Source organism: Pseudorasbora parva, chromosome 13, assembly GCF_024679245.1.
Source record: "Pseudorasbora parva isolate DD20220531a chromosome 13, ASM2467924v1, whole genome shotgun sequence".
NCBI lineage: Eukaryota > Metazoa > Chordata > Actinopteri > Cypriniformes > Gobionidae > Pseudorasbora > Pseudorasbora parva.
Genome location: NC_090184.1, coordinates 10881262 through 10909167, shown reverse-complemented (window position 1 = coordinate 10909167; position 27906 = coordinate 10881262). Strand labels below are relative to the sequence as shown.

The 27906-nt window shown below is 40.5% G+C and overlaps 1 protein-coding gene across 4 annotated transcripts; it reads left to right on the top strand.

Moving 5' to 3' along the window:
• On the top strand, window positions 1-27597 carry LOC137038074 (taste receptor type 1 member 1-like). 4 transcript variants are annotated; one of them, XM_067412514.1, is made up of 8 exons: window positions 1-55; window positions 19633-19675; window positions 23183-23425; window positions 23538-23835; window positions 23922-24674; window positions 24772-24984; window positions 25075-25195; window positions 26434-27597. In XM_067412514.1, exons 3-8 carry the CDS (start codon window positions 23196-23198, stop codon window positions 27366-27368), a joined length of 2550 nt encoding a protein of 849 aa, XP_067268615.1. In that variant the 5' UTR covers window positions 1-55; window positions 19633-19675; window positions 23183-23195; the 3' UTR covers window positions 27369-27597. The 4 variants fall into 4 exon arrangements, with proteins under 4 accessions (XP_067268615.1, XP_067268618.1, XP_067268617.1 ...); XM_067412516.1 differs by lacking the exon at window positions 1-55 and having other exon boundaries at window positions 19592-19675; XM_067412517.1 differs by lacking the exons at window positions 25075-25195; window positions 26434-27597 and having other exon boundaries at window positions 24772-25053.
• Window positions 27598-27906: the final 309 nt, after the last annotated feature.

Here is a 27906-nt window from a genome sequence, read left to right as displayed (position 1 = left end):
GCCGGATTGATCAACTTCTTCGCTTGCTGTGTGGTGATGTCCAAAAATATCACAGGTACATTATGGTGCTAAATTGTAATGGCCAATTACAGAAATCAAGTGACGTTCATAATCATGTGATCATATTGCATAGACATTACCTCTGGCCACTACCTGTTGGCCATTATCAACTTGTTTGAATACTGGAAGCTCTTGAATAAACATTCACTATTCGCTATGACATTATTTCCTTAGCACATATCACTCATGAAAACATTCATTAAAAAGTTCTGTCAGCTCCCACGGCATAATGTTGCAAAACTCAACCCCGTAAAGCACATCATTAAATGATCACCCCCCTTAATTTTTGTAGGAGTTTACCATTGTTCTACCTTGTTCTTATTTTATTGTTCAGTTACCTGGATGACCTCACAGAAACTGGACGAATCATAGGAGCAAACACTGAAGAGACCAGTAATGCTGCCCATTCTATGATTGCAAAAGGCCTGGGTGAAAAAGTGGAGTGTTTTTGGTTCCACCTGACACAAGCACACAATATCACAGTGTGGACTTGGTCATGTACAAATGTGATTGCAAAAGATTCCAATGTGGATGTTTGTGCAAACATTTACTTTTCTCACAAAACATTGCAGCGAAACAAGGACTCCTAGTTCAAGATCTTAAAAATCTTAGAAACAAAAAACATTGTTGACAGTGAATCCTAGCTAAGGGACAAATGAAAACCTTACTGTCTATCATTTTGATGGGAGTCTAGAAATTGTAAGTTGTAAAGGGACCAAATTTTGCACATGTGTTGCAAATAGCCATGGAGAGGTATGTGTATATATACTGGTTCATAACATTCTGTATCCAACATCTTGTGAGAACATATCTGATGATTCACACTGCTTTAGATCCAGCTAGAGAAAGCAAGTTACAATACAAGCCATGCTTACAGATCTCCATGAGTGGAGCAAATCTGACACATTTTGTGAGGATAATGAAGTGTACAGTTTAGTTGAAAGAGCGCACAAGTTAGTTTTTTCACAGTTTATCCCCCGCACTTTTACTGGGTCTCACCGATCCTAGTCGACCCGCTCCAAGCGAGATTCGTGATTCGAGATTCACCAATGTGAATACATCAAGATTTAAATTCAGAGACAAAAAATAATCTATGCATATGACCAGTCATTTTATTCGCATCTAAATATGAGGAGGGCGCTCTCACAAAATGTCCAAAACTGGATTCGTATAAGTAATACCCTGTTACCCTGGAGCTGCAGCTGAAGGAAAAGAATCATTATGAGTGATGAAACGTGACGACGACAATCGGCCGATTGCGACAATATATGCTTTATGTGTGTTTTTCAAGCAATCTCAATGTAGCCTATATTGACAATAAAGTATCATATGAATAATGCAGCTTTTATACGTATAATAATGCTCACCAAGGCTGCATTTATTTAATCAAAAATAGTTAAAACAGTAATATTGTGAAATTACAATATTATTACAAATATTACAAATTAAAACAGCTTTTTTCCTATGTGAATATAGTAATTTATTCCTGTGATCAAAGCTGAATTTATCCTTACTCCAATCTTCAGTGTCACATGATCCTTTACAAATCATGATGATTTTATAATCAAGAAACATTTATAATTATTATCTGTGTTGAAAGCAGTTGTGCTGCTTTAAAATGTTGTGGAAACCATAATACAGTTTATTTTTCAGGATTATTTGATGAATAGAAAGTTCAATGGACAGCATTTATTTGAATTTATTAAATAAATTATTATCTTTTGTAATATTAAAAATATCACTTGTGATCAATTTAAATCATATCTGATCAATAATTTCTCTCTTGTTTAATTTTACCACAAATGTTTAGATGGTTTCCACAAAAATTAAGCATCACCATGAGCAACACAACTGATATTTATCATAAATGTTTGTTGATCATCAAATCCTCATATGAGAATGATTAGTGTAGGATCATGTGACACTGAAGACTGGAGTAATGATGATAAATTCAGCTTTGATCACAGGAATAAATTGCACTTACTATATATTCACATAGAGAACAGCTGGTTTACATCAGAATATATATTTTTTTACTTTGCATAAAATCTATGGAAACTTAATGCAGAAATCTTTGTAGTATATAAACCAATCATAAAATTTGCATAAAACATAGGAGAAAATATTATAGATATTAGAGGTTATTGTTCAGAAGTGTATTTGATATCTTACTTAATTAAAAGCAAGAGATGTGATAAATTATATCGGTCCAAAAAAAAATAAAAAAATTGGTATTACGACATTTCTGTCCCCCTCACTCCTGAAAAGATGGCTACGCCCCTGCATATGGACTACTTTGATGATGATGTTTTTATTAGCTTTCTGGACAAGGACAGTGAAGTGGGCATTGACTGCATTATGCTCTGGGACTAAAATATAAAATATCTTAAACTGTGTTCCGATGATGAACGGGTGTGGAACGACTTACGAACCACTTAGGGTGAGTCATTAATGACATCAATTTCATTTTTGGGTGAAATAACCCTTTAAGACATGCATCAATAATCGAAAAGGTTCCCCTTAATGACAGCTGGACCAAGACCATGTGTGGCCAGGCCAAATGTTTTCCAGTTCTTTTCTAATGCATGCTTTAGATCTTTCATGGTCTTCCTGCAAAAGAAAATAGAGAAAGCTATTTAGTTTAAATCTTAAATCTTCAGAACACAAATTAAGGTATTGTTGCTCAAATCTGGTGGCTCAGTGAGGCCTCCAATGACAGCAAGGTAATTGTTTAACCTTTTTGTTATGAAGAGGCAAGAACTTATTTTGCGCCCAAAATAATGACTTTATTCCACGATATCTAGTGGTGGGTGATTTTATCTGAATCATCTGATTTTGGTGCGCTGAACCACTGATTCGTAAAGCTCTGAAGCTTCATGAAGCAGTGTTCTGAGATTGCCCATCAATAGATATTATTGAATAAAGTGCACGAAACATTAAGGTTGAACCCCTGTAGTCACCCCTATAGTTTTTCAAATGTTTTAGTAGCTTTCTGGGAATTGAAAAAGGGAGTGCTAGTGCTGTCAATGGAGGTCTCATTGAGCCATTGGGTTTTGACAATTAAAATTTTGGGGTAAACCATCCCTTTAACGTCAAGTGTAGCAGTAAATTGTTATTAAATGACCTGCAGTCTTCTGTTTTGGCCATTCCCCTGGCATGGACATTCCCCTCTTCCAATAAGGCTTCACCCACTTTTTTCTGGGGGATGAATTTTGTTGCCAAGTGCATTGTCACCAGCCAGATCACTGCATGCATCTAAAATACAATTAAACATATTTTATTGAAGCAAAATTAAGATTAAATATAAATAAATAAATATATATATATATATATATATAGTGTGGCAGGGTGAAGGATCACGCAACAATGAAATTGGTGCAAAACCCCCAGAGGGTGGATTTATTGGGGAAAACAGTGACAAACGTGGTGATTTTTAGGTGCAGGTGCGCTGTAGGTGTCCTCCTTCCGGGTGCCCTGGTGCTAGCGGTGACATGGGTGCGGCGAGGTGGCCGGAGCGTCACAGGCTGCTTTCTGGGTGAGAGAGAGAGACAAGCGTTAGCGTAGTGCTGCATGGAGATCATGCTCAAACTGGTGTCCCAGAGTGAAGGCTTTTATGCCAGGGCCTGATGGCCTGTAGCTGTGACGATCCGGCCCGTGCTGATCGCGTGCAGGTGTTTGCAATCCGTTGCCAGGGCGACGCTGATGAGAGCTCGGGAGACTTGTCACACACCCCCCCCCCCCCCCCCCCCTAAGCATCGCGCTGGTCCTGTAACGGAAGTTAGTGGCAGAGACTGGGGAACATAGGGGTGGGCGGGGAGTGCGCCCTGACAGACCTGCGTAAGCTGACCACATCCTGGAGAGTCCGTCAGCGTTGGAGTTGGCCGTCCCGGCCCGATGTTCCACTGTGAAGTGGAAGTCCTGGAGCGCTAGGGACCACCGCGTCCCAGGGAGTCCTTAGCGCGGGCCATCTACTGTAGCGGGGCGTGATCCGTCATCAGGGTGAAGCGGCGTCCCAGCAGGAAGTAGTAGCAGAGCTCCAGGACTGCCCACTTAATGGCCAGGGCTTCCTTCTCCACTGCCGCATACCTGGTTTCGGCTGGGGTCAGCTTACGGCTGATGTAGGTGACGGGGTGCTCCTCACCCTCCTGGACTTGGGAGAGGACCGCTCCGAGGCCCGTGTCGGAGGCGTCTGTCTGCAGCAGGAAGGGGCAGTTAAAGTCGGGCGCCCTCAAGACTGGTTCCGTGGTCAGCGAGGTCTTGATGTCCCGGAAGGTCTTTTCCAGCGTGTCATCCCACTTTACCTTCTCCGGCTGCCCCTTCCTGGTCAGGTCTGTCAGGGGAGATGCTAAGGAGGAGAAGTTAGGGATAAAACAGCGATAATAGCCCGCCAACCCCAAAAAGGCTCTTACCTGGGTCTTGGTCTCCGGGCGGGGCGCTGTCAGGATGGCGTCTACCTTTTTTTGTTGCGGCTGGATCAGTCCTCTACCCAACCGGAAACCCAGATACTGAGCCTCGGCAAGGGCCAGATGACATTTCCGGGGGTTGGCGGTCAGCCCAGCCCTCCGGAGTTCGAGGAGCACCCTCCGGAGCCGCTCCAGATGGTCCTGCCAGGTCTCGGAGTGGATGACCACGTCATCGAGGTAGGCTGCAGCGTAGGCTTGGTGAGGACGCCGGAGGATGTCCATCATCCTCTGGAACGTAGCCGGTGCCCCGTGGAGGCTGAAGGGGAGGGTCCGGTATTGCCATTGCCCACTTGGAGTGGAGAACCCCGTCTTCTCCTTAGCGGAGTTCGTGAGGGGGACTTGCCAGTATCCTTTGGTGAGGTCAAGTGTCGTGATGTACCGGGCCCTCCCCAGACATTCCAGTAGCTCGTCGACACGGGGCATCGGGTAGCCATCGAACTCCGAGACCTCGTCGAGCCGGCGGAAGTCAGTACAGAACCGGAGGGTGCCATCCGGCTTCGGTACCATGACGATTGTGGTCTGGACCAGGCGCTGTGGGATGGTTCGATTACCCCTAACTTGAGCATCTCACAAATCTCATCCTCGATGGCCTGTCTCCGAGCCTCTGGGACCCGATAGGGCCGCTGCCTCACGATGACCCCTGGTGGTGTTCGGATGTCGTGCTGGATGACGTTGGTCTGCCCGGGACGGGTGGAGAACACATCAGAGAACTGACGGACCAGATGGTTCAACTCCGTCTTCTGGGCGGCCGCCAGGTGGTCCCCGACGTCTACAACCAGGGGATCGACGGAGGCCAACGCGGTGAGCTGTTCTCGGGTCCCCACCCACCTCTTCAGCAGGTTAACATGATATAGCTGCTCTTCTCGCCGGCGACCCGGCTGGCGCAGCCAATAGTTGACGGGCCCCACTCGTTCCACGACGGTGAACGGACCTTGCCAGGTCGCGAGGAACTTACATGTGGAGGTGGGGACCAGCACCAGGACTCGATCCCCTGGTTGAAACTCTAGTGGCTGGACCGCCCGGTCGTACCGTTGTTGTTGGGACTGCTGCGCTTTGGTGAGGTGTTCCCGGACCAATGGCATGACCCTCTCGATCCGCTCATGCATCTCCCTCACGTGTTCAATGACGGAGCGGAGAGGTGCCGGCTGCTGCTGTTCCCAGGCTTCACGGGCCACGTCCAGGAGACCCCTCGGCTGACGGCCAAAGAGCAATTCGAATGGGGTGAATCCCGTGGGTGCTTGAGGCACTTCCCTGATGCCAAACAGGATGTATGGGAGCATCAGGTCCCAGTCTCTCTTGTCTTCCGCTGCCACACGCCGGAGCATCTGTTTAAAGGTTTGATTAAACCGTTCGACGAGGCCGTCTGTCTGTGGGTGGTACACCGTGGTGCGGAGTTGCTTTACCTGCAGCAGCCGACAGAGGTCCGCCATCAGCCGGGACATGAAGGGGGTCCCTTGGTCCGTCAGTATCTCCGCTGGGATGCCGACTCGGGTGCAGATTAGGAACAGCTCTTGGGCGATGTTTTTGGCCGTGGCCTTCCTCAGGGGAACTGCCTCTGGATACCGGGTGGCGTAATCGACGATCACCAGGATGTGTTCGTGTCCCCGGGCAGACTTAGGCAACGGCCCCACCAGGTCCATTCCGATTCACTCGAAAGGTACCCCGATGATGGGAAGCGGAATGAGTGGGCTGGGGGGAGGAGCTCGTGGTGCAGTCCATTGGCAGGTCGGACAGGCCTGACAGAAGCGCTTCACTTCTCCATCTAAGCCTGGCCAGTGGAAACGGTCCCAGATCCGCTGGATTGTGTGTTGGCGACTCCCAGGTGGCCGGCCATCGGATGGCTGTGGGCTAGTTCCATTATCATCTCCGTCTTGGTCCTCGGCACCACGAGGAGCTCTTTGACCTCCCCCCTACGCTGGGCGAAACAGTACAACAGGCTGTTCCGAACGATGAAATGCGGGAGAGGATGGGATGCTGGGTGATGGTCCTGGCCGTCAACTGTCCGGACCTGAGTCCAGCAGTTCTTGAGGCGGTCATCTTCCAGCTGGGCCTTCGCGAAGGAGCCCCCTCCCTGGACCTGTTGAAATACATCAAAGAAGACGTTAGGAGTTTGGGAGGGGGACTCATCATCTCTCCCACTGTCCGACGCCAATAGAGCGGCCTGGGTCGTCCTCCATCTCCGACCGCGCCGCTCTTGGGGGCGGCTCCCGGCCTGGCTGGCTGGCTGGGCGGAGGTCCGAAGCAGTTCTTCGAAGCCCGGCCAGTCCCGTCCAAGGAGTACGGCCACAGGAAGGTCCTTCATAATTCCCACTTCAATCGGCCAGGTGCCGGGGCCAGCGGAGATCGTCACTCGGCGGGCCGGGACGTGACGAGTGTCGCTGTGTACACAGGTGATAGGCAGCTGGGCTTTGAAGTTCTTCTGTGGTGGTAGAATGGCGGCCTGGACGAGACTGACCGAGCTCCCCGAGTCGAGAAGGGCCAGAACCGGCCACCCATTGAGTTTCCCCTCCGTTCGCGGGGCTCCGCGGGGCGGTTCTTGATGGACGGTGCAGCCAGCCAACCAGGCGCGTACCGGTGGGACCGGTTCTTCCGTGGGCATCGGCTCATCGATTGGGCCGGGAGCCGCAGGCCTGTGTACTGCGTGCTGGGTGCCTTCCGGCGTGCGTCGCTCCAGGACCACCCTCCGGGGAAAGGACGGCGCTCGCTCCCCAGGGTCGCGGTGCATCGCCGTCTCCGCCAACTCGATGGCTTCGACGAGCTCACCGATGGTGGTTGGGTTCGTCATTCCCACCGCCCTCTTGGTGGGCGGCGGGAGAGCTCGGAGCAAACGGTCGTTCGTTACGCGCTCCGCCACCTGACCCGCCAGTGTCGAGACAGTCTTGTGAGTTCAGCGGCCTGGGCGCGGGCTGGGCGACGAGGCATGTACTCCCATTCGTGAAACAATTGGGCTGCTGAAATGGACGACAGCCCGAGGCGTCCGAGGATTTCTCTTTTTAATGCATCATAGTTGTCAGCCCTCTCAGTGGGCAGTGAAAAGTTGGCTCGTTGTGCCTCACCGATCAGCAGGGGTCCCAGCAACCGCGCACATTCGCTCCGGTCCCAGTTCTCCTGAACCGCCGTGGTCTCGAATAGCTGAAGAAACAATTTGATGTTGTCATGGCTGGTTAACTTCGGCAGCAGCTGGGTTGCGCGGACGCGCGGATCAGGCAGCGGAACACGCTGTGCAGGGGCGAGGCGGAGAGCGGCGACTTCCTCTTCAACCTTTTCCTGACGGGCCGCCAGGTGTTCGGTGATCTGTTACTGTCGCAGACTAACTTCGGTAAGGCACTTGATCAGGTCTTCCATGATGGGGGAGGAGCGCCGCCTTTTTTCCGATCCTGTTGACTGCGTGGGTGAGAGAAAAAAAACAATGTCAGTGTTCAGGGGGTGGTTGGTGATCCTTCATGCTCTTGCCCGCATTCTCCACCAGTGTGGCAGGGTGAAGGATCACGCAACAATGAAATTGGTGCAAAACCCCCAGAGGGTGGATTTATTGGGGAAAACATTGACAAACATGGTGATTTTTAGGTGCAGGTGCGCTGTAGGTGTCCTCCTTCCGGGTGCCCTGGTGCTAGCGGTGACGTGGGTGCGGCGAGGTGGCCGGAGCGTCACAGGCTGCTTTCTGGGTGAGAGAGAGAGAGACAAGCGTTAGCGTAGTGCTGCATGGAGATCATGCTCAAACTGTTTCCCAGAGTGAAGGCTTTTATGCCAGGGCCTGATGGCCTGCAGCTGTGACGATCCGGCCCATGCTGATCGCGTGCAGGTGTTTGCAATCCGTTGCCAGGGCGACGCTGATGAGAGCTCGGGAGACTTGTCACAATATTTATATATATATATATATATATATATATATATATATATATATATATATATATATATATATATATATATATATATATATATATATATATTACATAAAAATATTAGCCTGACAAGCCAGACCCACATCAAGATGTTTGGTCTGGAAACTCACCATAGAAAGGGCTCAATCCGAGGGGCGGGATAAACAGTTGTCTTTCAAACTCCCTCTGCACGCGATAGGATAGCGCTACACCAACCAGAGCAACGAAGGTGAAACAGAGCTTGTTGACAGATTAAACAATCACCGTATCCGGTCGGCTAAACTCTGAACACATCTTCCCTTTTTAAGAATGACTTCAGTGCCGTTCTTTTCTCAGAGAAAAGCTTAACTTCAAGTCTTCCAGAGTCGTGGTCAAAAGAAAGACAGCCAGTTTCTGTGTTTACTAGAAGCACGCAAACGCAACTTGGCCGTCGTCATTATGGCCCCGCCCACCTACAGATTAGATTTGCTGCCGCTAGGGTGCGTCTAGATTTCTAGGCTAGTAAACAATAATAATAATAATGAATAAACTGTGGCATGATGGGACGGGGGAGGAGAATAAATGCATGTGACGTTTAGTCGATAAAACACAAACACTTCCATAAAGGATACACTTGTGTATACTCGCTCATGAATCCTCAGGAAGCCTCACTCCTCGATCCTTGCCTCCTCGCAGTGCAATTAGAGAATTGAGATGTCTTACAAGATGGCTGAGCTCCATCAGTTTCCGGGTCATAGGATGGAGGAGCAAGGAAATGAGGAGGGATGTTGAGAAGTACCCAAAAGCTGTGTCCCAAAGTGAAGGGCGTGCACTTCAAAGGCTGCATTTGAAGTGCGATTACGTCATAGCGGCACTACGAAGGCGGTCCCAATGTGAAGGCTGCACCCTTTGAAGGCCGCATTTGAAGTGTGATTGCGTCACAGCCGCACTACGAAGGCTGTCCCAATGTGAAGGCTGCTCCTCTGAAGGCCACATTTGAAGTGCAGGCATGTCATAAAAAGTATATGCATCTGAGATGTTGTGAGTTGAATAAAAAATAAGTAGGCCTACTTACATAAACTTGGACGTAAATATATAAATGTTTAAAATATATTGTAACGGTTACATTTAACATAAGAAATAAACTGTTAACTAATAGTTGCAATTTAAAGATATTTAACCGGCTACAGATTTACCTGCTTATGGACCGGTCTCCCATCGTCGCAGGCTTTAAAGCATGTCAAAATCCAATAAAAAGCCCTGTGGTTAGATGAGACCAAAATTGAGATCTTTGGCATCAATTCAACTCGCCATGTTTGGAGGGAAAGAAATGCTAACTATAATCCCAAGAATACCATCCCTACAGTCAAGCACGGAGGTCGAAACATTATGGGGATGTATCTCTGCACAGTTCCTCACAGGTTCCCTGTCAAAAATACTAGAAAAGGCAGTGCCTTCACAATTATGTTCCTTTTTAGAAAGAAATTGTATCTGTGAGGATTGCTAGTCAGGATTTAGACCGTATCATAATACTGAGATTGCTCTCATTAGAGTTACAAATGATACAATCGTGGTTGTATCTCTCTATTAGTGTTACTCGATCTTAGCGCTGCATTCGATACTATTGACCACAAATGTTTTAATATGTTGTGTGGAGAAGACACAAGACCAGCTCCAGGTTTTAGCCATGTTTGTTTATATCTCTGAGTTAGCCCCTCCCCTTAACCCCAACATTACATTTATCCTTCAGGGTGGCAATTCATGATTAATTTATTATATCATGACATCTCCCCCTTTTTTACATTCTGCAAAATAACTTCAGTCACCTTGTAAATAACCCACCATTGCAAAACAACTGTGTTTATGGGAACTGTGTTTTCCAAGGAATTGTACTGTTTAAGTAGTTTAAAAACAGTTTACTTTTACTTGAGTACATTTTATGTGCTTTATCCATACTTTTACTGCACTATTTTTCTACGTGGCATTGATTCAACAAGTTGCTGAAAGCATTCTTTTGAAATGTTGGCCCATATTGATAGGATAGCATCTTGCAGTTCATGGAGATTTGTGGGATGCACATCTAGGGCACAAAACTGTTCCACCACATCCCAAAGATGCTCTATTGCGTTGAGATCTGGTGACTGTGGGGGCCATTTTAGTACAGTGAACTCATCGTCATGTTCAAGAAACTAATTTGAAATGATTCGAGCTTTGTGACATGGTCCATTATCCTGCTGGAAGTAACCATCAGAGGATGGGTACATGGTGGTCATAAAGGGATGGAAATTATCAGAAACATGCTCCGGTAGGCTGTGGCATTTAAACAATGCCCAATTGGCACTAAGGGGCCTAAAAGTGTGTCCAGAAAACATCCCCCACACCATTAAACCACCACCAGCAGCCTGCACAGTGGTAACAAGGCATGATGGATCCATGCTCTCATTCTCATTCCCAAATTATGACTCTACCATCTGAATGTCTCAACAGAAATCGAGACTCATCAGACTAGCCAACATTTTTCCAGTCTTCAACTGTCCAATTTTGGTGAGCTTGTGCAAATTGTAGCCTCTTTTTCCTATTTTTAGTGGAGATGAGTGGTACCCAGTGGGGTCTTCTGCTGTTGTAGCCCATCCACCTCAAGGTTGTTCGTATATATGTTTTATTTGCGTTTAATTAAATGGATGAACACGAACAAGGAACTTGGAACATAGAAATAGAAATACAGTAAAAAAAAGAAAAGAAAAGAAATGTAACTAAAAAAATATTTTTACCTATAATAATTAATCTTACGGAAGCTTATTGCATTCACTTGAGAAGAAAAAATCTACTCTGTTTTTCTGAATTAATGACTTATTTATCTCAGAATTATGAGATAATTTTTCATGAATATTTTTTTTTTTGCTCTGTTTTTTCTGAATTAATGACTTAATTATCTCAGAATTATGAGATCATTTTTCATGAATAAATTTTTTGCTCTGTTTTTCTGAATTAATGACTTAATTATCTCAGAATTACGAGATCATTTTTTCTTGAAAAAAAATTTGTTCTGTTTTTCTGAATTAATGAGATCTCTCAAAGTCCTGGCAAGAGCTCTATTTTAGCTGGACTGCATGGAAGTAAACATGTCCCGCCTTTTAAATTTAATCTGGATTTATTTTACTTTGGGTTTGAGGCATTGTCTTTAAGTAATACAATTTTTATTGTTTTTAGGAAGTCAACTTTGTGCAGACACCTCAAGACAGCAGAAAAGAACATTCTGATGAGCTGCTTGACATTGCTATTGCACTCCATGGGGATCCAGTATTTTCAACAATTGCCTGATTGTCTCTTGTGTCACCACGTAGCCAGCCTGAATGCATTTCAGATGCATCATCTTAACATGATTACATAGTAATGCGTATCGATAGTACAAGTGTGAAATTGTGCTACACAGTCTTTCACGTGCATGATACGCTCTTTATGGCTTGCATATGACATGCTCTTGGGTAGGTTGGGGGTGGTGGGGTGGGGGGTTCATATGTGTAATACGCCATAAAGTGTGTATCATAGGCACGTGAAAAACTGTGTACCATATGCACACCAAAACTCATTTTGGCCGATACATTCCACAAGATTCCACACTTGTACTAATTATACGCATTTTCATTGAGATCGGGCTCGCAAAGCATACCATATCTGATATGGAGAAACAGGCAAATTCTTAAAGGTGTCTGCACAAAATTCCGCGGTACTCCCACGGCAGGGCAGGTCTCTATTACCAGGCTTCAAAGTGCATTAGGCATTAACTGATCGGCACTGCTAGATTTGTCCCTTACATTGATTTTTTTTTTTAAATGTAAGCGCATTAACCTGTTTTCTGTCAGCATAGTGAAGTGCATATTTTAATGTAATGTGTTTTCACTCGACAATTTAAAATTGTAGTCCATGTATATAGCAAATAACCTTCATAGAACATCAAATTTATATTTAAATCAGGTTTATTTTTTAATTGCAAGCAAAAATAATCAGTGGTGAAAATGACTTACTTCAGCACTTGGCAACTTTTGCTCTCGGGTCCCCCTACAGTTGGGAAAAAATAATGTCCTCAACTACTGTCGTAAGCTCTGTCATCCTACAACAGGGGATGCCATCGCACGTGCATTTGTTGACATGACACCCATTATGGCCCTGAACTAGTGATGCGCGGGTCCCCGTATGTCTATTTAATGGTTGCGGGTGCGCGGCGGGTTGTAAAAATATATACAGTGGTGCGGGCCGGCCAAATAACTTCATAAAAGTGTCCCCGCGGGTTGGTGCAGCACTAACAGTTCCCCTGAACACTGCAGGAGGAGTTCACATGCAGGTGTTCTTCTGGCGGCGCGTGTGAAATGTCTTCATCCCAGGTACAGTCAGTGGCATATGTTTCAGCATGTCATATGAAAATAATTTCATGGGTTTTATTTTTTTCAAACGCCAAATAATCACGATGCCCACGTTTACAAGCCAGCGTCATTATAGCAGTCTATTGGTTACCGTTTTACAGAATCTATATGATACTTCAGTTCAATGTTTGAGTGGTAGGTAATCACCATAACAAGCATGACAGCAACGGTCGGGCACGCCTCCTTCAGCTCACGCCAACGAGCAAACGCTGGTCCAATGTTGATCCTTGTCCTGCCTTTAATCCCATCACTTTTTCGTTTCCTCTTATTGCTTTCCTCCAACAAAACCTTTTCCTTCTTATTTGTCTGTGCTGTTTCGGACATGACTATATTATCCGACGAACAAAGCTGGGCTCGCACGTCCGAATTTAAGGAAGTGTGGGTACCTGGTGGAAGTGACGTCTATGCCGTAAAAAGTGTTGGAAGTAACGCATTACAAAAGTAATACATTACAGTAACTTATTACTTTTTGATGTAACGCAGTAGTGTAAGGCATTACTAATGAATTTTCAGTAATATTTTACTCGGTACATTTCCAGTAACGCATGCGTTACCCCCCCCCCCACCACCACCACCACCACCACCAAAAAAAAGAAAGAAAAGAAAACGGAAAAGGAAAAAAATAGCGATACATTAACGAATGAAAATGCAAAGTATTACCTGTTCGTGGTCAGTCAATAGCCGCGTGTGGTGTCCAGGTTTGTAAATAAAGACTTAATGACAGCTTCTGATATATTTGTATAGCGATTTACTTTATTCATCTCTGCTTTTGCTGGTGTACATTTGTATAGCCTATTGTGTGACATAGTCCAGTGCGTGTTTAGGGCGGATTTAACAGAAGTGCCACAGGCATGATTTCAGCCTCTGGCCAGTGGAAAAGTGGCTAAAGAATGTTTAAAGGCTCTGTCCTTTAAAAGAATAGCACAACGGCGATCGCGTCAAAGAACGTACGAGAGACGAGGCACGCGCTGCTGAGCCAAACTAAACACTTGGGTGAAGATGACAGAATAAGACTAGCCTACTGTACACCGGTTTTGATTTTTAAAAAATAGTAATTAAGTAATTTTGTTCAGTTAGAGAACAAGGCCGTTCAAATAAAAACTGGTGTCTGCTATAAGCATGATCCGAACGAGCGTCGCAGCAGGAGTCAGATCTTGAGCTGACAGATGATCGCGGAAGATTTGGTTTCAAAGTGAAATGTAAAAGCGCCTAATAAAGGGAGTTTGTCATTGTGTTGTGTTTTTCATTAATAATAATAGGCTAATTTTAAACCGAAACTAAAATCTGCTTGGCTGCACAGAGCGCGCATTTACTGACGAGCTGTCATTCACGGTGTGCGCGCACTGGCGTGTTTTCAGTTCATATGGAAGCATAACTTTGCGCATGTTCCTGTTATTACTGGTGTTGTCACACCACACTTTGATTAACCGTGGGAAAATGTCCCTACCGTCACATCTCCACTGTACATTCGCGAGATGGATGCGCATTGCTTAGAGTTTATCACAGATAAGGACAAGAACGTATAGGCTAATAGTCAAATGTAAATGCAACCTTTGTCTAAAACCAAAATTTTATCAATGTCGAAACAATAAGAAAAGAACAAATGCACATATTGTCAACTTAGAGTTTACACACAGTTCTGTTGTGTCTAACAGAAGCTATTCCCAGATATTGCCAGATAATCACTTTACCTCTACAATACTTATAACAGAACTGGATCGTTTGTGATTCTGTCTGTCATGATTTCTTGCATTGTCTTGAGCCAATTCTCTATTGTTAGCCTGATACCACACAGTCACTATGATTCATCATATTGCCTTCTACTGGATGTAAAATGCTCTCTGGTAGCCTTCATCTTAGAATGTTTAGAGCTACTTCTGTAGTTATTTTGGTGAAAGTACCTCAAAAGTAATACAGGAGTAATGTAACGCATGCATTACAATTCTGAGACAGTAATATTGTAATGTAAATAATTACTTTTAAATAGCAGTAATAAGCAATCTATAATATATTACAGTTTGGAAGTAACTTGCACAACACTGGCCGTAAAGCAGTCGAATTTTGTAGTTCTTTTTTTTCTCGGGTTACTACCCGAAACCCGAAGTTTAAAAGTACGATTAAAAACGATACAGACCCCATCAAGCTATAGCAGACGTGTCATTTAACCTATTGTAAGTCGATGTATCATCACAAGAGTCTTGAAAATTATATTATGAAGGTTGAAAAGTTACCTAGTGCTCCTTTAAGTGTATTCTTTTTACAGAGAAGACATCCATTGAAATTAAAGCAGTACAGTGAATTAGTGATACAAAGTCCGATTCATTTCCGCGAACCGGTTCTTTTCGGACAGTTCGGTTCAATGAACCGGTTCAAAAAGCTGATTCGTAGGTTCGTGACGACATCATGCACTATGCATTTCTTTAAAGTTTTTTATGCATTTCTCAGTGTCGTTATATCAAGGAAACACTCAAATAAAATAAGACGGTTTCAACGGCAGCAACATAAACAAACGCTATGCGCGCTTTTGTGGCCCAAACTTAACTTCCGGTAGACATCAATAACACCAGAGGATGCGCTATCTTTCTTATGCATTAGCATCTTTAATTTTAATTGTGAACCATTATCTTAATTTATATTTTTTTGTTGTTGTTGTTTCAGCATGTTTATTATAAAAAATCTCCCATTTCTGTCTTCAATATAGAGTGGGGAAATGCCTCACTTAAAGGGTAGGTCACCCAAAACTGAAAATGCTGTCATTAATTTTCACCGTCACGCTGATCCCAACCCGACAATGAATGAAGGTCTTACGGGTTTGGAACTAACCCTTTAAGGACCATACATATTACATATGTAAAGCCGTTTTCTGTACAGTAGCCTATATAAATGCGTGTGCGCTCCCCTTTCAATTATGAAATGGGTCGGAATAACACGTTTCTTTGTTTCATAATATAAGATTAATGTTGGGAAACTTAAACTTGTAGATTAAGTACCCTATTGAGATTGATTGTATATGAATGCATCACAAAAATCCCGTGCTGGGCACTGCAATAGAGGATAAAGCGAAAGTTGTTTTACACTCCGTAAAGGCCTTTTACATACCTAATTAAATATTTTATGGTAAACATAAATTCAATCGGCTATCCAGATGGCGACCACTTGACGTGAACAAATGTAAACGTGTCCTGATAGACGTGAAGAGCCGATCTGCATAGGATCACGGGGATCACATGTGCAATGTGAAAACACAGCCAGAATATGTTACCTCTACAGTAGATTAGTTCTGATAACAAGCAAATAAATAACAAGTAAATCACATTAGACATACAGTCTAAATTACATTAGACACCGATCTCATATGCAGCATATTGGACATTTAGTAAGCACAAGGCTTTCTGGTGAGTCTCACGCACTGTTTTTGCGCTGGTGTCATGTGCTCTCTGCTTGATTTTTAATATTTATATCATGTTAACCAAGAATAGTACGTCAAAAATGTATTTCTACTGGGTAGTGCGCCATACTATCCACTAGCCAGACCGATAAACAGACAAAGACCGGAAGTTAACTTCGGGCCAGGCGCGTAACCAAAACAACGCGCGTGCGTTTGATGAAACCGTCTATATATTGAACCGTATCAGTAAAACTTTTCAATACAATATGCATTGAAGGGTTAATTCAGGGATTAGCATATGGCTTTGTATCAGTAGAAACCCTGGAGTATATTCAAATGATTGTGCTCCCTCTTATCCCCCTGAAACACAAGATTTATGCATTTTATTTGTGGAACAAATTGTACTTTTGTCATTGATAATTACAGACACTATTGAAAAATGACCTAGCAAAACAAACAGCTACTTTGGTTATACTGATAGTTATAGCTAAATACATTGCAATGGATCGGCTAGTTAAAATATATGCGGTGTGTACTTAGCTAGCTAGCTACAGTCCTGTAGCTCGTCCTAGGTCCACATCTCATTCTGTAACATTAGATAGTTTTGATTTCTAGGATGTTTCATGTCGATGATCGTGTTGTTTGATTCATATGATTACATGCGCTTGTTTTACTGCATCTTGTCTTCCTCGCTTGTGTTTTGATCAGGACATTGAGTACTCATTCTGAAGATGTGTAATAGCACCCCCTAGTATCTGGCAGTAAAAACACAGAAACCCGGAAAATTCTGTTTTTGGCCAGGAAGCGTTTTCTCACAAATAACGGAAAATTCAGTGTTTAGCGGGGAAAGTTAAAATGAACCTACCATAAGAAATATGGACCCTTTATTACTTTGTAAGTAAAAAAATCAGCAGGGGATCAAATAATTATTTCCCCCACTAGCCTATTCATGAGCCTTGTCTATGAATATAGGTTTAGGGCTTAGTCAAAAGTTTATTTGGATAAAGCTGCATGTGTTGATCGAAGCGAATCCTAAAAAATGCTATAGTACAACACTACAGTACACAGTTGGTTAATTTATTAATTTGTACATTTACTATTTTTCATACATTTCATGTTTATTAATACATTATGTAAGTAATGACATGTGAAAGACTTGTATTTATATAGATTAAATATTTGTATTGCCTTATGGTTTTAATTACACAAACTGAATTATTAACAAACAAAATTGGCTTTGTCATCTGGGACGCAAAACTCAGATATTCCATCTTTTGACCACAAGATGTCATTATGTTCACAGTGTTGAAAAGTCTTGAGTAATTTACCATTTTTTAATACAGTTGAGAGGAAAGCCTCAATGCTTCGGAAAACTTAATTTCATCATCACTACCATGAAGACGATGGAGATACAGTACAATGATTAGTTATTGACATTTCAGAACTTTTTAAACAAACAGCATCTTACGTAGCATTTAAAAGTTGAGTGATTTTTGGAAAATGGATCAAGACTCGGGTTTGATCTCTTTGTGGCACAGTTGATCACAAATGGCAATGTGCATGGCTCATGATTCTCTCACCTGTTCCCTCTCTCCCTCACATTGTCACAATTGTCACATATACCACATTGGTGGTGTAATGTGACAGTTCTTAGGTGACAAATCAGATATGCAAAAGTGTTTGAACAGATGCAGGAACTTGGTTAAGCAAATGTAAAAATGTAAAGTATATGTGAATAAACTTCCTGACTGAAGGTCACTGTTCACATTTCAATAGCAGTACATTTTCTGATACAATAGATGATGACATTTCTCTCCTGTTTCTTTCTATTACTTTTTAATTGTTTCAGTTATTCTGTTCAACAACTGTTCCTTTATTTTATCAAACAAAAATATTTGCCAGAATTTTTGCAAAAAATTCAAAGAAAAAATTCAAAGATTAACCATCAACAACACAAATCAGTGATGTTATCAGCTTATTTTAAATTACTATATAGCGACAATGTTGGCAGATCAGTATTATAGTGTTTAGAATTAAATAAGACCTAATTCATTCATTTTATTTGTATATTTAGTTGAATAACTTAGATCAGGGGTCCCCAAACTCGGTCCTGGAGGGCCACTGTCCTACAGAGTTTAGCTCCAACCCTAATCAAACATACCTGAAATAGCTAATCAATGTCTTTATAGGCCATAGTAAGACACTGATTAGCTGTTTCAGGTGTGTTTGATTGGGGTTGGAGCTAAACTCTGCAGGACAGTGGCCCTCCAGGACCGAGATTGGGGACCCCTGACTTAGATAATAATTTTAGTGTCCCCAACTAAGCAAGCCAAAGGCAACAGTGGGAAGGAACTGAGGACAGGTTTATTTAGGACGACATGCCGGGGAGGCAAATTCAGAGGAGACGCCAATTGGCACGGTCTCAGCAGACACTCCAGGATGCGTTGGTCATGTCTGGGCGCAGGTCCACCATCAGATCTGGACACGGCCTGGATCTGGCCAACTGCAATAAACCTCGGGATAAACAGAGAGACTAACATTAGCGTAGCCGTTCTTTTTATGATGTGACGATTACATCAGGTGTTATGGGAAGTGTTCCCGGTTCCGGCTGACCTAGTTAATGCAGCCTAACAATCAGTCAATTGATTTTGAATAATGAAAGTTAAAAATGTTCTATGTGTATGCCATAGTAAAGAGATGTGTTTTTAGTCTAGATTTAAACTGACAGAGTGTGTCTGCTTCCCGAACAATGCTAGGAAAACTGTTCCAGAGTTTAGGTGCTAAATAGGAAAAGAATCAACCGCCTGCAGTTGATTTAGATATTCTAGGTATTATCAGTTGGCCAGAGTTTTGAGACCACAATAAATTTGTGGGGGAGTATAATGTGTTAAGAGCTCGCTAAAGTACTGGGGAGCTAAACCATTTAGTGCTTTGTAAGTAATAAGCAAGATTTAAAAATGTATACAATGTTTAATAGGGAGCCAATGCAGTGTTGACAGAAAAGGGCTATATGGTCATACTTCCTGGTTCTAGTAAAAACTCTAGCTTCTGCATTTTGTACCAGCTGGAGTTTGTTCATTAAGCGAACAGGGCAACCACTGAGTAGAGAATTTCAATAATCTAGCCTTGAGGTCATGAACGCATGAACTTACCACTTCTCTGACCTTTCCGGTCTGTGGCTGTTGTTGGCACAGCAGGTACCTGTTTGGTCGTTTTATCTCCGTATAGCTCCATTTTCTACCTTTCCTGCTGTTTATTATGCTTAATGTAATTTAATCATCACAATATATCTGATATTATCTAATACTATCTGTCACATTGATCTGACATTGCTAGCATTCATCTAAATTGCTATCAAAATGATAGCATTTCACGTCCACCTGGCATCCGCCCTTACTGTTTTTCTTTTTTCACGCATGCATGCTCGCATCATCTACAAGCCCATCAAACAACTGTGGTGAGTTGGACAATTTAACAAACATGGTGAGTCATGTCATCTTCTCCTATTATTGTCACTTGCACTGCCTGTCACATGTTTAGTATAATATCTGTCAGCGAAGAGGGCTTCACATGTATGTAGGGTTACCACATATACTCTTTATTCCAAACATGACCCTAAAACAACGTCTGGTTGTGATTTCTAAAATGTCTTGGCACACATGAACAGAAACCGGATATTCAACAGATCTGATTACAGATACTTTGACATGGAAGTACATTAAATTATCCACTATTAATAACTATTAATACTTTATTTTTATATTTTATATTTATTTTTGCTTTTTTTCCCTTTGTATATTTATATATATTTAGTTATGTATTTTAGCTTTTTTACATTTATTTTGGAATATTGTAATAATAATAATAATAATAATAATAATAATAATAATAATAAATTGTACTTGTTAGGCACTTTATATTAAACAAAATTTAAAGTGCTAGAAACAGAAACATGTATGTGACATTGTGTCATATACATGCCTGAGCCTACCACCCCAAACCTCATGTCATGCATGACAATATAAATGGACATAAGATATATCATAAGACATATAAATAGACATAAATAAGACAATATAAATAGACAAGAAAGATGTCCTATTCTAATCACATTAATCTCCAGTTGATTTTGTACTTTTTAATTTTTTAATGGTGGAAATGGAAATGCTTTAGCTTTTTTTTTTTTGTTTGTTTGTTTTTTGCTTACAGCCACTTTATACAAACCCGATTCCAAAAAAGTTGGGACACTGTACAAACTGTGAATAAAAAAGTAATGCAATAATTTACAAATCTCATAAACTTATTTTTTTTTATTCACAATAGAATATAGATAACATATCAAATGTTGAAAGTGAGACATTTTGAAATGGCATTCCAAATATTGGCTCATTTTTTATTTCATGAGAGCTACACATTCCCCAAAAAAATTCAGGACAGGTAGCAATAAGAAGCCAGAAAAGTTAAATGTACATATAAGGAACAGCTGGAGGACCAATTTGCAACTTATTAGGTCAATTGGGAACTAGCCTAATACCAACCAAAGCAACGAAGGTGAAACAGAGCTTCTTGACAGATTAAACATTCACCATATCCGGTGGGCTAAACTCCGAACACATCTTCCCTTTTTAAGAATGACTTCAGTGCCGTTCTTTGTTCTTTTCTCAGAGAAAAGCTTAACTCCAAGTCTTCCAGAGTCGCGGTCAAAGCTGATTCGAAAGACCGCCGCCGTTCGGCCAGGTTCTGTGTTTACTAGAAGCACGCAAACACAACTCGGCCGCCCGCCGACTCTATACACGATGTGGTTGGCCCGTCCAGAGTGCGGGGAATACAGCTCAGAAGGGTATTGAGAGTTCCTAGACGACACTTGCAGGCAGATTAAATTTGCTGCCGCTAGGGTGCGTCTAGATTTCTAGGCTAATTGGCAACATGATTGGGTATAAAAAGAGCCTCTCAGAGTGGTAGTGTCTCTCAGAAGTCAAGATGGACAGAGGATCACCCATTGCGGCGAAAAAAAAGTAGTGAAGCAATATCAGAAAGAAGTTTCTCAGAGAAAAATTGCAAAGAGTTTGAAGTTATCATCATCTAGAGAGCATAATATCATCCAAAGATTTAGAGAATCTCTGTGTGTATGGGGTTGCATAAGTGCATGTGGCATGGGCAGTTTACACATCTGGAAAGGCACCATCAATACTGAACGGTATTTCCAAGTTCTAGAACAATATATGCTCCCATCCAGACGTCTTCTCTTTCAGGGAAGACCATGCTTTTTCCAACATGACAATGCCAGACCACATACTGCATTAATTACAACATCATGGCTGTGTAGAAGAAGGATTCGGGTACTGAAATAGCCAGTCTGCAGTCCAGATCTTTCACCCATAGAAAACATTTGGCGCATCATAAAGAGCAGGATGCGACAAAGAAGACCTAAGACAGTTGAGAAACTAGAAGCCTGTGCTAGACAAGAACAACATTCCTATTCCTAAACTTTAACAACTTGTCTCCTCAGTCCCCAGACATTTGCAGACTGTTATAAAAAAAAAGGCCACTGCCACACAGTGATAAACATGGCCTTTTCCCAGCTTTTTTGAGATGTGTTGATGCCATTAAAATTTACCTTATTTTTCCCATAAAATAATACATTTTCTCAGTTTAAACATTTGATATGTCATCTATGATGTATTCTGAATAAAATATTGCAATTTGAAACAACCACATTCTGTTGTGCCTTTCCTCTAAAATAATTCAATTATAACTACAATTTTCTTAAAGAAAATGCTGTAAACTAGGGAGCCCTTACTTGCACATTACTCTAATATTAAAATTTAACAGAGACAAACTATTAGCCTAAATTCAGTTGCTACTTATTTTTCAATATAATAATCAATAAATTTAGATATGAAGAGTCAATGTCAAGAAAATGTTCATTATTATTATGTTTTTATGCTGTAGGTGTATTTAGCGATGTGTTTGTTGTCAAACTAAAAAAACAGTATATTTTCAATTATTAAAAATTAGGTTTATAACATTTTAAAAAGGTAATAATTTTATTTTATTAAAAAAATATTTTAGTTTTGGATATTTTTTTGATTATATCGGGTAAGATTTTATTATGCCATTCGGTCATATTACAATGTCCCCCACCTATTGGGTATGTTGCATTTTACTTCTATTCTTTAGGGGTAGGTCAAGAAAAAAAAAGTATACACTGTATTAATGAAACAAAACCACATCATTGTACTAGAAATAAATTGAAATTAATGTGGCAAAAATACTCTGAAGCCCAAGTGGATTTACACAAACTGAGACAAAAAGAGTTAGATTGTGCCCCACTCTCCCCTAATATATTATATTATATATATATATATATATATATATATATATATATATATATATATATATATATATATATATATATATATATATATAGGAGCACTTTTTGTATACCTTATATTTATACATTTTATATCTCATTGTGTTGCATATATGTCTTGCTGTCTGCCTTCACCATTAGCTCAGGTACCTTGTCTGAGAAACTGGGGTTTAAGCACTTATCAAAACACTAGTGTTGATCCCTGCTTGTTACACCTCAATTTCAAAGGTCAACCAACTTCACCTCCAGATAAACTGTCTATTTGTGCAGTTAAACTATTTATAACATGATCAAGTACATTTCCAAAATAAATTGGGTGTCACACTTCCATGCTTGTCCTCAACATATCCCACAACCTCGTAAAATCTGTACACAATGCACTAATTACAGAGCCATTTTATGCTGTAAACAATGAACTATTTGTAAGAAGGAAGAATGAGGCTAGTCAAAAATGTTAAAACCCTGTGTATTTAAAGTGATATTTTGCAGCTGTTTGTGTTGTGGTGTAATGCTCTACTTAACAGATTGATGTAAACTTTTTTTGAGTTTAGATATGGAAATTGTACTTTGTTTAAGCAAATTGAATTGTGTTGTAAGCAAATTTCATTGTTGAATAGGAACCTGACTTCTATGGATTGCTACTACAGATTCCAGTTCCACAACCAACGGTCCATCGTAATCATGCTTCTGAGTAGTATTTGCTCTTTCCTTTTGGCCTCTATTTGTTTCTCTTTCAAAGTTTCTTGCTTAGAATCTGAGTTCAGCTTGGAAGGAGATTACTTATTGGGTGGCCTTTTTGCTTTACATGAAGTTCAACATGCAACACCTCTTTTCTCCCCAGAAGCCATTGAATGCTCCAGGTAAGAAATTACTATCAGCAGCATTTTCTCAATATTTAATATTTAAATATATATATTTTTAAAAACAAAGAATCGATAAAGCAAAATTCACTTCCTCATTATTGTGTTCTAGATACACTTTCTCAAAATCTGGCCATCAGATGTTCCAAGTGATGAGGTTTGCTGTTGAAGAGATTAATAACTCCACCACTCTTCTGCCCAATGTTTCTCTGGGCTATGAAATATTTGACCATTGTTCTGACACAAAGAATTTACCTTCAGTCTTCAGTTTTATCTCAAAAAATGGATCAATAAAACCTAAAGAAAATCTCAACAACTATCAGCCTAAAGTGATTGCTTTAACAGGGCCATATGGAAGCACACAAACTATGACTATTGCACCACTGATCACAATGGACCTTATACCATTGGTAAATAGTTTTTTTTTTTCATTCTCCTTTAAATATTTATAAAGAAATACTACAACACATAATATTGTATTTCTCTTCTTTCAAAGGTGAATTATGGAGCTTCCAGCTATGCATTAAGTAATAAACTTCAGTACCCCTCTTTTTTAAGAACAGTTCCCAGCAACAAAGACCTGATAGAGATGATTATTCGCATCATACAGTGGTTTAAGTGGAACTGGGTTGCCTTTCTTGGCAGCCAAGATGATTACAGCGAAGACGGCCTAAGACTATTTAACAATTATATACGCAATACTGGAATTTGTTTGGCCTATCAAGAGACTCTAAGTCAAAGGGCAAACTACAGTCTAACACTTAAAAAGATTGATATGCTTGATATAAATGTCATTGTTGTTTTCACTGTGCCACAACATGCAAGCAACATTATCAAAGCTGCCATAGCGAACAACATCCAAGACAAAGTATGGATTGCAAGTGAAACATGGGCTATGAATCAACAGCTTCCAAGAGAGCCAGGAATTGAGAATATTGGAACCATTATTGGCATTACAGAAAGATTGTTGTATTTGCCCGGATTTAATGAATTCATCTATAAAGACAGGGGAACAGCTGATGCTGGCCATAATGATGGTGCTAATAATGAATTCAAGAGTAATAGTAAGACATGTAATCAAAATTGTGATTACTGCAGATCGTTGACTGCAGAGGAAATTATAAATGAAAATCCCACATTCTCCTATGCCATCTATGCTGCCATATACACCATAGCTCATGCATTACATAAGGTTCTGCAGTGTGACATGAATGACTGCAACAAAAACATCATAGTTAAGCCATACATGGTGAGTAAATGCATCATACAATGATAACAAAAATGTTATATCATTCTTATATTCGCAGCATTCATTATAGGATTTTGTTTGCCACATTTTACAACAGCTTCTAGAACAAATCAAGAATTTGGACTTCCCACTTAACGGCCGTCAGGTGAAATATGATGATAATGGTGATCCAACTGTCAGTTTTGCAGTTGTACGCTGGCATACTGAAACAAATCCTCCACGATTTGATATGGTGGGCATATATAATACATATCCAGAAATAACTTTTACTATCAACAACTCTCTCTTGTCCTGGCATAACAATGTTTCTGTAAGTGATCTTTTTGGTGAGTAGCCTATTTATCCAAACATATACTTGACTCAGCTTAATTTTAATAACACTTTTTCTCAATCTATAAAGGTTCCGTTCTCAAACTGTTCTGTTGAGTGCAAAAAGGGATTTTCAAGGGAACCTGATGGATTTTATAGTTGCTGTTTTCTGTGTAAAAAATGTCCACGTAACAGCTATGTGAATTATTCACGTGAGTACTTGGACAACAAAACCTTGGCATTTCAGCTTCTTCAGTCCACTCTGATTTAATAGGGGAAATAAACTGAAACATTTGCCAATTTAGTTGTTATTTAAGGCAAGTACACTATAAAAAAAATTCTCCAATTGAAATTTTTCAAGTGACTGATCACATTTAAATTTTTCAGTTAGCCAAATTGAATTTATGTGAATTAAATTCCATCAATTCACAGAATTTCAGTTCGGCCAACTGAAAAATGTATCAATTCACAGAATTTCAATTCGGCCATGATTTAGATGTGATCAGCCACTACACTGTAAAAAATTATTGTTGGTTTTTGTTGGTTTAACTTAAAAAAGTAAGTAACCTGGTTGCCTTAAAAAATTTGAGTTTATTGAAATTAAACATTTGAGTTGATAGAATGAAGGACATTTGTTTAATAAATGGAAACTCAAAATATTATTGTATCTGAACCACATAAATTTTTTTGATAAATCATGAAAATAGCACTATTTGGCATGTTTCACTGCGTCATCAGAAATAAAACACACAGAATTACACAATATGCTTACAAAATCTTTTAATAATATTTTAATAAAGGTTGACGAATCGCAAAAAATGTTCATTGTATTAACTCAAAAATTTAATTTTAATGAACTCAAAATTTTAAGGCAACCAGGTAATCTTTTTTTCTAAATAATTTTATACAGTGTAGTAAATTTTCAATCTGAGAATTTTTTACAGTGTAGCTCCTAGGGTAAACTTATCCAGATGTTATCTGACTGAAACAAATAACACGATTGCAGGCATTAAAATGATATCAGAGATGTATTTTGCACATAAAAAAAAAAAAAAAACACATAATACATCAAATCTGTTATACATAAAATATAAATGTGTACTTTCTGACAAAAACTTAGTAAAAGAAAACACACATTGAGTGAGTTTGCTTAAATTAGTCTGTACATTATAATGAATAATATTTTAAATGTATTTGTTGAATAGCAGCTCCGTTTAATAGATTATGAATATAATGTTATGCAGAGCTCTATGCTGTGCATTCTCCATTCCACACCATCTGTAATGACATCAGTATTTCAATTACTTTTAACCAAAGTTACAAAACTGGCCTTTAAATCTATGTGAATGCATTTTACACAAATATTTCTCACCATCATTCATTGTAAAATCAATATTTGTCTGACCTTGATCACAAAGTTGGTTTTCATATTATTTTACTGTTTTATCAGGGGACCCCTATGCCTGTTTTCCATGTGCAGAAAGTGAATGGTCTGATGAGGGCAGCACAAAATGTAAGAAACGTTCTGTTGTCTATCTTCAGTTTGCAGAAACCTCCTCCATCGCTGTCATGGTTTCCGCCACATGCTTAATTATCATCCTTTTTGCCATATTTTGCCTCTTCGCCTATAATTACAACACACCAGTGGTGAGGTCTGCTGGTGGTAGCATGTGTCTTCTTATGTTAATATGTTTGATTATGTCTAGCACAAGTGTGTTCTTTTTCTTTGGAAAACCCACATCTGTACATTGCCTCATGAGAAATGTCATATTTGCATTTTTCTTCACTGTTTTTCTGTCTTGTATGGCTGTTCGTTCCTTTCAAATTGTTTGTATTTTTAAAATGGCTGCCAAGTTTCCCAACGTGCACAGCCTTTGGGTAAAGCACAACGGACAGTGGCTCTTTGTTGGATTTTTTTCTGTCATTCACTTATTTTTTTGTGTGCTGTGGATGACTATCTCAGCTCCCAAAGCTTTTGGGGACTCATTCACTTTTAAAGACCAGATTATACTCAGCTGTGAAATGGGGAACACTGTAATTATTAGCATTGTTATGTTCATGGGTTGGTTTCTTGGTTTCTTGTGTCTCTTATTTTCTTACATGGGAAGAGATTTGCCGAAAAATTACAATGAGGCCAAATCAATAACCTTCAGCCTCATTTTGTACAATGTGAGCTGGATTGCATACTTCACAGCACACTTCATGCTCAAAAGCCAGTACATCCAGCTTGTTAATGCAATGACACAACTAGCAAGTATAAATGGAATTCTCTTCAGTTATTTCATTCCAAAATCTTACATTATAATATTCCAACCACAAAAGAACACTCCAGCATACTTTCAAACATCTATTCAGAATTACACGCAGACAATTAGTAGAAATTAGACCACAGCAAAGCAGGGTAAACGCAAATGCTTCCTTTTAATTAGCTTTCCTTTTTAAGAAATTTTCTGTCAAATGCTTTTATACTAATTGACATATATATCCATCCGTGACTAGTAGTTCCCAGTACTTATTATTATTATTGTTGTTGTTGTTGTTGTTGTTGTTGTTGTTATATCTGCTTGTGTGTGTGCTGTATTTGAGTTTTGTTAAGAAAAAGCTAAAACACTTTAAAACACCTGTGTGCTGGTAGACATTTTACTTCATCATGCCAACATGAGCCTAATTGTAAGGCCCTCCTATCACACTGCAATTGAACAGGTGAATAAAATAAGAAACTTTTTTTATGAAAAATTGTGTCATCGCTTATTCACCATTATGTTCTTCCAAACATAATTTCATTCTTCTGTGGAACAGATCCTTTTTTAACATTCTTATTGACAGTGCTTTACCAGAAGACTTCTTATTTTGTTAATTAGATACATCTCAACAACATATTTTTAAGATTGTAGTAGTACCAAGATCTATTCGATTAATTAAT